This window comes from Delphinapterus leucas, chromosome 7 (genome assembly GCF_059928025.1).
Source record: "Delphinapterus leucas isolate spDelLeu-1000000601 "Yukka" chromosome 7, BTC_Dleu_Yukka2, whole genome shotgun sequence".
Classification (NCBI taxonomy): Eukaryota; Metazoa; Chordata; class Mammalia; order Artiodactyla; family Monodontidae; genus Delphinapterus; species Delphinapterus leucas.
This window is the reverse complement of record NC_143135.1, coordinates 89,255,725-89,267,354: the sequence shown is the minus strand read 5'-3', so window position 1 is coordinate 89,267,354 and position 11,630 is coordinate 89,255,725. Positions and strand designations below refer to the sequence as shown.

Below are 11,630 nucleotides of genomic sequence, written 5' to 3'. Positions count from 1 at the left end.
CCCTGGGATAAATCCCACTTGGCCATGGTGTATGATCCTTTTAATGTATTGTTGGATTTGATTTCCTAATATTTTGTTGAGGATTTTTGCATCTATGTTCATCCACGATACTTGCCTATTATTTTCCTTTTTGGTGATATCTTTGTCAGGTTTCAGTATCAGGGTGATGCTGGCCTTGTAGAATGAGTTCAGTGAAGTTCCTCTGCAATTTTTTGGAATAGTTTAAGAAGGATAAGCACTAAGTCTTCTCTAAATGTTTGGTAATATTCACCTGTGAAGGAATCTGGTCCTGGACTTTTGTTTGTTGGGAGTTTTTCTTTATTACTGATTCAATATCACTATCTGTAAGTGGTCTGTTCATATTTTTTATTTCATCTTGGTTCAGGCTTGGGAGATTGTACATTTCTAGGAATTTGTCCATTTCTTCTAGGTAGTCCATTTTTATTAATATATAGTTATCTGTAGTAGTCTCTTTAAGCTCCTTTATATTTCTGTGATGTTGGTTGTAACTTCTCCTTTTTCGTTTCTGATTTTATTGATTTGGATCCTGTCTTGGGCCCTGGGACCTCTGGCTGCAGGGCCCTGGGCGTTCCAGGTCTAGTGCGTGTGCACTAGTGTGTGGGGCCAGGTCCTGGGCCTTCTAGTGGACAGGGCCTTGACCAGGCTGGCTGTGGACTCTGGGGGTATTAAGGTAGCCTGCCTGCCGGTAGGTGGGACTGTGGCCCCCACAGGTAGTTGCTTGGCCTGAGGTGTCCCAGTATTGGTGCCAAAAGCCTGGTGGGTAGGGCAAGGTCCTGGCATTAATTAGCTAGAGGGAGGATCCCAAAATGGCACTTGCCAGCACCAGTGTCCTTGTGGTAGAATGAGCTCCCAGAAATGGCTGCCGCCAGTGTCTATGTCCCCAGGGTGAGCCCCAATTGCCTCTTGCTTCTCCAGGAGACTCTTCAAGATCAGCAGGTGGGTCTGACCCAGGTCCCTTTCAAATTACTGCTTCTGCCCTGGGTCCTGGAGCTTATGAAATTTTGTGTGCACCCTTTAAGAGAAGAGTCTCTATTTCCCCCAACCCTGTGGGTCTCTGCTGGCCTTCAAAGCCAAACATTCTGGGGGGTTGTTTTTCCAGTGCAAGACCTCCAGGATGGTGAGCTTGATGTGGGGCTCAGCTTTCTCACTCCTTGTAAAGAACCTCTGCAATTGTCATTTTTTTCTCAGGGGTATGGGTCTTGGTAACTCCTGACCTCCTACTTGTCTCCTTGTGGTTCCTTCTTTATATCTTTAGTTATAGAAGATCTTTTCTGGTAGACTCCAGTGTCTCTCATCAACAGCTGCTCTGTAAATAGCTGTACTTTTGGTATGCCCACGAGAGGAGGTGCGCTTATTGTCCTTCTACTCCACCATCTTTCCACACTGTCTTGATTACAGTACCTTTGCAGTTTTGAAACTGGTAAATGTGAGTCCTCCAACTTTGTTGTTGTTTCAAGATCATTTTGGCTATTATGAGTTCTTTGTTATAGTTTTCAGTATACAAGTCCTGCGCTTCGTTTGTTAAATTTATTCAGTATCTTCACTGAATATCTTCAAGTTTATCGATACTTTCTTCTGCCAGTTCAAATCTGTTCTTAAGTCTTTCTAGTGAATTTTTCATTTCAGTTATACATTTCAACAACAAATTTTCTGTACGGTCCTTTTTACCATTTCTATATCTTTATTAACATTCTTTTTTGTTGAGACATCATTCTTAAACTTTTCTTTTATTCTTTAAACATGGCTTTTGTTAGTTCTTTGAACATATTTATAATGACTGCGTTAATGTTTTTGTCTAGTAAGTCCAACATTTGGACTTCCTCAGGGACAGTTTCTATTGGCTGGGAGTTTTTTTCTGTATACAGAAAACACTTTCTTGTTCCTTTGTATGTCTTATAATTTTCTGTTGAAAACTGAACATTTAAAAAATATAATGTGACCATTGACCATTCTGCACACCAGATTCCCCTCCTTCCCAGGGTTTGTTGTAGTTCGCATTCATTATTATTTGTTGTTGCTGCTGCTGCTGCTGTTTATTTAGCAACTTTTCTGAATTAATTCATTCTGCAAAGTCAGTATTCTTTATTATGTGTGGCCACTGAAGTCTCTGCTTAGTTAGCTTAGTGGTCAGCTAATGAATAGACAGAGATTTCCTAAATGTCTTGAACCAATAAGTCTCTCAATCTTTGCCAACTTCCTCTCTGTGTGCATGCCTTCACTGGTCAAATAGGCAGTTTACAACTCAGGCTTTGCCTACATTTCTTACTTGTATAGACCCTCAAGGTCAACCAGAGATAAGAGATTAGGGCTTTCTCAGATCTTTTCTGGGCATGTGCATAGCTCTGTACATGCAGATGACCTTTTAGATTCCCAGGAATTTGTCAGAGCTTTCCAAGGCCCCCAACCAACATCTCAGTCCCAGTTTTTTCTTTTAAATTTTGTGCTCAGCTCCTTGTTAGTCCCAGTTGCAACCACTGCTTCAGACAGCTGCAATGTTAAAAACTTCCCACTGATTATTTTCAACAAATACCCTAGCAATAAGGCTGTTTGCAGAGAAAGTTCTGAAAGCCCTCAGAATTCAGCTTTAATGGCAATTTGCAGACAGGTCATATAGGGACAGTTCTCTGGAAATGAAGCTTTTTGGAGCACTCCAAGCCCATTCTGTCCCCTCCCTATTGGCTGCTAGTTTGCTGGTCTTCATGGCTATCACAGTTGCAAGGCTGCTGGTTTCTAAGGCTACTTGAAGAGGTAGGGTAAGAGGGATGGGAACAGGGCAAGTTAAAATGCCTCGATGCTCACAATGTTTAATGAGATTCAGCCATTTTTCTTAAACAAATGCTCCTTGAATTGTTGCAAGTCTTTGCTTAATTTCTAGAGTTCTGAAAAAGTTGATTTAGACTGTTTTTGCTCATTGCTTTTCTGGAGGAGTAGGTTTTTCAGAGGTCCTCACTCCAGCATTCTGTAAGTGCTTCTCCTGAAAAAACATTTATAAATATCTCTTTGATTCAATTCTACATTTTTTGTTTTCTTTCCACTCACACAGAATACATCTCTCCTCTTTTCTCCTTCAGTGAGTGAATTAAAATCAGAGAAGAAGTATGAAAAAAACATATTTTCTGATTTTTTTTCAGTAGTTTCCTTGTGCTACAGTAGTATAGAGGAAAGTGTCAGGCAGGAGCAAGGTGAACCAAAGCTGTTTCTTTCCAAAGAAACAAATATAAATACAGAAGCACAGTCTTTCTAGTTCTATGATAGTCGCAAAATGAACTGGGACAGGAGACATGTTCGATTAAGGAGACTTGGAAAGGATACGTAATATTCCATGAAGAAAAGTGCTTTAATGCCTGAGTTTCCTGTAGGGAGAAGAGTGTAGTTCCTAAGCAGGACAGGTATGTCATGATTACTCAACTCTGAATTTCACTTTGCCGGTATTAACCCCTTCTCACAGCTTCCTTCAAATGTCAGATGCTGAGGTGAATGAGAGGCAAAATAAAACCACGATCAGTACATTCCCCTTCATGAGCAAAACTGGAATTGGCAAAGGGTCATGGTGACAGATACAAGGAGATTCATTCCTGGTGATATCTTGGGCCAAATTCCAGAAGCCAGTTCATCTTAGGGAGGAGTGGGCAGGAGATTTGCATGTATGACCTCACCCAGAAGTTCCAGCCCCAGAGCATATAAACAGGTGAGTTGAAGCTCTTACCCAGTTTCAGGCCCAGTAGTTTCCAAACGGATCAAGACCATGGCAATCCTCGGGTCCCTGCTGCTGTCACTGGCGCTGTTTCTGTGCCTTGGACTGCTGTGTTCTCCTGCCAGCTGCATAAGTCACAATGACAACTGCATGCTCTTCAGTAAGGTCATTGCCGCCACTTACTCAGGAATCCATGCCAACCCAAATGTCTATAAAAGCAATACAGTCTACACAGGTAAGTAGAAGCCATTCTCTCTGCTGTCCTCTGTTTTCTGAGGGTAGATAAAACTGGAATTGCAGAACATACCCCTCCATCCCTGCTCTCAATGACACAAACAAAACGTGTGTTTTTGACCCGTCTGGGACACAGAGGCAGAAAGAGGGAGAATGAGAACATGTGAGAGGATGGGTTGGGTGGGACTATTTCCTATTTCTGCATGTCCCCTGTGTGAACCTGAGCCATGGGAGTCATTACATCCCAACACTCAGGTTAACCGAGTCCCAGCAAGAGCACAACTGCGGCAAGTTCTCTCACTTAAATAATCTGGGCTTTTTTTTTTTTTTTTTTTTTTAACTTAAAACAGTCTGTATTGGGGGGGGGCATTTTTATTATTTTAAGGAATAAAAATTGCATCACAGTTTGTAGTCTTTTCCTATCCACTTGATGAAACAATGCCACCATGGATGATTGTATGTGGCACAACTCCAGGAGACACTGTTCACTTTTAGTCTGTGGGTGGAAAATCTAGTGAGCTAGACAGGGAAAGTATTACTATCCCACCTGATAAATGAGAAGCCTGAAGCTGAGAGAAGTTAAATGACTTGCTCAGGGTCTCACAGCTAATAAGTGGCAGAACTGCCTCTTGAATCTTGGTCTTTTCATTCCTAATCCAGTGCTTTTCTTTGAGGCGCCTAGAAATATTTTACAGACATCCCTTTTGGGATCAGTCAAACCTACAAGTCAAGGCAAGTGCTCTCGAATAACTTTCATAATAACAACAAATTTAATATGGCTGTTTACATGTACTAATGTATTTAGTCCTCACAATGACCTACTAGGTAGATACTGTTGTCATTTCCTGTGTGTCAATGAGAAAACAGAGGTAGAGACGCTAGTGACTCGCTCAGGTCACAGAGCTGCTTAAATGATGGACCTGGGACGTGAACCCGAGCATTCTAACTTCAGAGACCCTGCTCTTAACCACTAGACTATACGCCTCTCAGTTAAGGTAACGAGAGCTAAGACGTCATACTGTGTGCTGAGTACTGTTCTAAGGGTAAATGCTATTATCTTCGCCATTTTACAGATGAGAACTGAAGCCCAGGAAAGTTAAAGTTTTACCCAAGGTCACTAGTAGGTTGCACAGCCAACATTTGAACCTAAATAATAGCCAAGATTTGTCCTGCTTTGTCTAGCCGGGCCATCCAGCTTCAGAGCCTGACTCATCTACCATGTTATCCTGCCTCTCTGAAAACTCTGACCGAATTTTGCAGAGAGCGCCAGGGTGATAGCTATACCCATGCTCTACGGAGATTCCAGGCTTCAGCAGGAGAATGACTATGGCCTGCCTTCACACACTCATCCTGGCTAGTCCTTTTTTCTATTTTTTCTTGGGGACTGTCACTAAGTGCCTCAGCTGTGGTGGGTCTCCCTACGTCCCACTCCCTCAGGCAGCAGATCTTGTCCTAAACAGGGCAGGGAGGGTAATCTTGTGCTTCAAGATGAGGACCAGGAGGGCATGTGTGTGACCTTGTATACAGAGCAGGACCTGGATGGTCAGGTCTCAGACCTCTGACTTAAGGTAACACATCACGAGGTGAAGGATTTTGCTGTTGAAATGGAAGAAAAAGAAACCTATCTTGTGAAGATGCAAGGGGTGCGGGGTTGGAGGTGGGGGTGGCAGAGGAGCCATGTGAAAGTAGGAAGACAGAAGAAAGAAGAATCAAAAGATGATCCATAAGACCCCTTGAAAGGGAACGTGCTGGATGAGAGGGACAACACAGCATTTACAGAGGCACTGGGTAGAGCAGAGAGAAAGGAGAAGAGGAACTAAGGCTCACTGAATGCCTACTACGTGTCATGTACTTCTTATGAGGATCATAAGAGCCATGCGCTGGGTCCTGCAAGCAACAGAAGCAGAAATATAAAACCAGAAACGTTTAGAGGCTCTAGAAGAGCACTTTGAAGGTTTTGGACAGGTGTGTGTCCTGATGAAAGTGTTGAGTGTGGAAGTCTGATCAGTCTGAAGCCTGAGGGAGGGGACTGTGGAGGCCAGGAATCTGGATAATACAGATAACTAGAAAGGATGAAAGGCAGATGTAAGCCAGAGAGTGAGGTGGAAAACAGAAGAAAGGACAAAGGCAAGCCCAGGGGAGAGCTGACAGGCTTGATGACTGGATGACACCGTCGCTCATCACCATCCACCTCAGCACCATGCACACACATCTAGGACAAATGTCAGGTTCTCGCTGAGCAACTCAGGGCAGGGGGATCTGGCTCAGCAACCTCGACTGGCAAAAACAAACAGAACAGAGAAATGTTTCGTGCTAAGAATAACAATGGCAACTTATCCAACACCCACCAGTATTAAAGTCTTTACATTCTTCTCTTCAGTCTCCCAGGAACCTTTCAAGATAAGGTATCATGATCTCCATACAATGAGAGATAATGTCATTATCCTCAGACCTAGAACCAACCCTAGTGCAAAGCGGGCATTCAGTAAATATTTGTGGAGTGAATGATGAACAGGAAAGAAACCAAGGATCGGAGGTGAAGTGACTTGGTCTTAAATGTTAGGGCTAGGATTCAGATCCAGGACTGTCTAATCCTATTGTGCTACAAGATCAATTTTCTTTATTTTGTAAAGGAGAAGCCTTTAAAAGAAGTCGGGGTGGCTGAGAGGACCCTAGCATTGAGAAATCTGTTCAGAAGGGATCTTCTAAGGGAGGAAATGGACAAACTGAAACAGTCTCTTGAAATTCCCTCCCTGTTACACATCAGAAGGCTGAAAATAACAGGTGGAATTAACAAGTGTCAGTGGGGTCCCTGTGGGCACACGCTGGGCTAGGTCAACAGGTGAGACTCACCTGAGTGGAGGGGGTCAGGGAACCTTAAGTGCTTACTTAGAGGTACTTGGATTGGGGCTTTGGCAGGTACTTGGACTAGGTACCTGGATTAGGGCCTCTGGGTCTCAGAGGCCCCCCCTTCCCTCACTCTCAACAACAAAGACCAAGAACATCAGCATTTCTGGAACCAGGAAATAGGCTTTGCTTTGACTTGGCAGTAACAGTTCCTTACTGGCAGAAGCACTTCCCAGGAGGTCTGCTTGACCCTTTCACATGCATCCACCCCTTCTCTCCCCACACTGCATTCCTCCTGAGAGAAGGGCAGAACTCTCATCTGGCAGATAGGAACAGGGCTCAAGAGGTTAAAAGTCAGCCAGGACCTCGTCCCTGATACGTAGCAAAACCAGGGCCAGAGTACAGGTCTTCTTTTGTTCACCTTTTCCTGTAGAAAACTTGGAAAACACAAAGAAGAACTAGGAAGAAAATAAAAACCATCTATAACCCCACAACCAAGAAATCCTCATAGTTAATATCTTGATGTATTTCCTTCCAGACTTTTTTCAACTTATTTCACAAAAATGGGACCACACTATATTTACATACTACTTGTAACTTTCTTTTTTCACACTTAATTTTGATTTCATGACCCCCATCTCTTGTCTTACTGCACAGATGGCTGATTGTTTCCTTCTCATTTCCTCCTAGTGTCAGTTCCTGTGAATAACAGTATTAGCTCTGTGGTCCTGCGAGCAACAGACCAGCACAACTCAGTCATTGGCTCCTGGCAAAAAGCTGACAAGTATTGCAGCAGCAGCGTCTTGTACCACATGAAGAGCCCATACAGCAAGCTCTTCGAGGCAAAATGGGTATCTCCTAGTTCCATGAACATAACTACAGTCGAGCTACAGTAAGAACCTATCCATATATGATTTGCTTTGGGCTTTTACAATTTCATATTATGTTTGTACAGTTTTATACTGACTTTGGAGGACTCAAAATGCAATCCAGATATGATGTGGATAATTCAGTAGCTGTACTCCTTTTCTGCCTCACCGTTCTTTGTCCTACCTTTATCTGTAGAAGTTTATACATCACACACACACACACACACACACACACACACACACACACACACACCAGGTATGCTCAACATAAACAGAAAGAATTGGTGTTAAAGAAAACCAGAGCTGGATAGTAGTTAAAGCAAAACTAATGAATGAATGAACAAAAACAGATTGTATTCAGGACTATCACAATAAGAGAAAAGAGACCTCTGTATGGAACAAGTCTCAACTCTGAATACAACATGGGCAAGTGGGAATTTACAGCCCAGGAACAGGGTGAGGGCTCAGTGGATGGAAAATCACTAAGAGGAAACATCAAGACCTGTAAGGGGTCTCTGGCTAAACTGACCTAACAGGATTCTTGCTTAAGGGAGGCCAAGCTGATCCGATATCACCTGGGGGATAGTAGAGGATGAGGAATTCAATCAGATAATAAAGGTGATCAGATATCAAGGGTGGAAGGTTCTTGCTAAACTGACTTATGAGGATTCTGGCTAAAACTGGATTTTATAAGGAAGTTCACAGATGGGCCTAGGAGAAGGTTCCAGAGCCTGACTAAAGTTTGGTCAAGCAAAGAATCCTTGTCACTGGCACCCAGTTTGCTTCAAATTCTCTATATTCCCTCCTACTCCCACCCAATTCATTCCTATTAGTCTGGGGCAGACAGTACTCCAGAGCCAGGCAGGGTTGGGGGCAGCAGCAGCAAACAGTTAAAAATAAAGACACTCCTCTTGAAACCATCTGGCCACCTGAGCATTCCCCTCTCTGCCAACCCCCAGGGCAGTCCTCCAGGAGGCCTTGCTAAACTGGGGGTGCAGAGAAGCTGCCAGTAGCCAAGAGCCTGGAGGAGGGGTACTCAGTCCCCATTGTTACCAAACCGAACTTGGGTCCACTCGCCTGCCGAACAGCAGAGCCAATCTACTGACTCCGGGTTGTGGTGAAGGAAAGTGCAGCGTTTATTGCAGGCACCAAGCAAGGAGAACAGGTGGCTCATGCTCAGAAGACCTGGCCTCCGCAATGGCTTTCAGGGAAGGTCTTTTAAAGGCCACATTTGGGGTGAAGTTTTCAGGGGGCATGACTTTCTTCTGATTGGTTGGTGGTGGTGAGGTAACAGGGTGATGCTTCAGGAATCTGAATCATCAACCTTCTGATTCCAATCAGTCTGGGGTCTATGTGCTTGTGGTCACCATGTAGTCACCATCCTCCACTTGGGCAGGGGTCTTAGTTTCTGCAGAACAACTCAAAGATGTGTGTCAGATTGTTATATGTATCCCTTGAGGAGAACTAGGACTCTGTTTTATCACTGAAGTATTATTTCTTGACTGCTTTCCTTTGTTTCTGCATTCCCTCACTTCCCTAACTAGTAACTGCTTAAGTCTGCTCTTTGGAACTCGAGGAGGGTCTAGGAGACTAAAGCCTTTTTCTACAAACAAGAAATGGGGGGACACGGAGTGGCTTTTGTACTAGGGCGGGCCCCCAGGGTCCTGCTTGGTTTCAGTCCCCCCGTTTCTTTGATACTCTTCAATCCTAAGGGGAATGGGGGTGGGGAGTGGGACAAGAAAGAGAATAAAGTTTTTGAGAGTGGTTAATCATAAACTCAGCAGGGGATCTCAGTTTTAGGGAGACTCGGTTTCACCATGACACAGAGAATCATTTTTTAAAACATAGATTCATTTTGGAAATGGCTTGCTGGCAGAAAGTGTGATGATTGTACAATAAAACCGGCTTCCTCCTGTTGCACAAAATGGACACACTCAGATTCTGAGGTGAGGCCACCTGGGGACTCTAACAAAAAACTTCCCTCCCAGCTAGGGATTTATTTTCAAGTTCACTTTAAGAACCAAATGTTGAGAGGTCCTTACGCTTTCAGACTGCCATTTTGTACTGAAAGGGCAGGTCTGACCATCAGGCCATGTCCACTATGAACTGCCACTAAGTCTCTGTAGACAGCGGTGATGGTGACGCTGCCAAGTCACTCCAGCCTCTCCAGCCATGCCCAGGCCTGGTCGGACCTAGCTGGCTCTGGAGGAGGTGCTATTATGACCACAGAGCGACCTGCAAGACTAAAATCCAAAGGGAGGTGCTACAACCCAGCCTCACGATGACAGCAGCCCCTTAGAAGCTGGCCAGGGCTAATGAGGGCAATGGTTTTCCTTTCATCTCACCTCCTTAAGGCCTCCACACTCCATGCAGCAACAGATAAAACACCAAATGGTGGTGACAATCTTCAATGGAAACAGCACATTCTCACCAACAGTGCGGTCTCCAGACCCCTCCTCACTCGCACCTGCTGTGATGCACTGGCCTCTCTGCTTGTTTACGATGTACACACGCAGCCTTGATCAGCGAGGCTGACGAGGGGAGAGGAGCAGCACGTACAATGGGGGAAGCCCACTACGCTGAGCAACGCACAAAAGGCAACAGGAAGAGGTTCCTGCCCACCGCACTTCACAATGAGGGTTGGGAGGCAGGGCCTATACAGAAATAATTACTGAGGTCACACAGCACTTCCTCAGAAAGCACTCCCTGAACCCCCAGATCAAGTTCCGCTCCCTGTTTGCTCACTCTCGTCACTGCCACTGCTTCGCTGCCGTCACTTCCTGCCAGTTGACTATTCGGCTAAAGTCTCCAGGGTAAGAGCCACGCCTGCGGTGTTCACCACTGTTCCCTCAGCAGTAAGCACAGTGACTGGCATGTACTGCCCTCTCATTAATTGTTCAATGCATGAACAACAGACTGATATAATAACGGGCCCAATGATATCAGAACAACAGACCAAGCTGTACAGGTCATTTAATGAACATTAAGCACCTAGGACGCTACATGTCAGGCGTTGTTCACAAAAGAACTTGCCCTCGAAGAGCTGGCCCTCCAGTCGGGGGAGAGGCTCACAGCAAGGCAGTGCAGTAGAGGGGCATGTCTCTCTGATGGAGCTCTGTCTGGGTCCATGACAACCAGGAGAAACAATTTCATAGAGGCTACTGTCGAGTCTGTGGGCAGATGTGCCCGGGACTGGTATTACAAGCAGAAAGACTAGCCTGAACAAAGACCAGCCGTGTATACCAGCCTGTGGGGAATCCAGGGTGCTGGTGTTGGTGGGGGAGAGGGATGGACATGATCTTGTCTGGAGCAAAACTGTGGAAGATCTTGGTCAAGACAGTATACAGCAGACCAGTACTGAATGATCTGCTACTTGTGCTGTAAAGAATTTAAGCACAAAAGGAACTAAGAAGTTGGGGTCCCCTGGGAAGGCAGTAATGTGAGCTGAGCTTGTGAATTCCCCACCATTATCTCTCATCAATTTTCCCTCCACAGAGTCTTCACAGTCGATTTCCACAACATGGCTAGAGTTTCTTTTAAGATACTGAAAAGAAATGGTAAGTTCCTCTGCAGTCTATTTACATATCTGGCAGTGAAATCCATTGGCCCGGAAAATTATCTTGTGGGTGCCCTAGAAAAAAGTCTTCTAATCATGCGTTACCCAGGTACCAGTTAAGTCTCCCAGCACCCTGAGGTCTACACAAGATTAGCTCAACCCCTTATCCTGTGCCCTGTGGAAAACAAAAGCCAATTCCAAGGGGCCTTCAATTCTCATGGTCACTTGTGGCTCCAGACACCGGCTTCCTTAGGAGCTGTTTCCATTCAACACCACACAGACATGGATATGGAAGTTGGTTCCTTCCTCAATTTTCACAAGAATACCACCTCACACAGAGCCTTCATTGGTAGAGCAGACTTTACCGAAGCGTTTAAGGGATGAGAAGGGAGATTTGCACAAAGCAGGG

At 44.8% G+C, this 11,630-nt stretch overlaps 1 protein-coding gene across 1 annotated transcript in view; it reads left to right on the top strand.

The window, feature by feature from the left end:
* The first annotated feature begins 3,766 nt into the window (after positions 1-3,766).
* Positions 3,767-11,630, top strand: part of PLET1 (placenta expressed transcript 1) — a 10,883-nt gene continuing 3,019 nt past the window's right edge. Inside the window, exons 1-3 of the mRNA XM_089915888.1 lie at positions 3,767-3,950; positions 7,487-7,688; positions 11,161-11,330. Coding sequence (XP_089772014.1) covers positions 3,767-3,950; positions 7,487-7,688; positions 11,161-11,330 — 556 coding nt within the window. The remainder of the gene's footprint in view (positions 3,951-7,486; positions 7,689-11,160; positions 11,331-11,630) is intronic.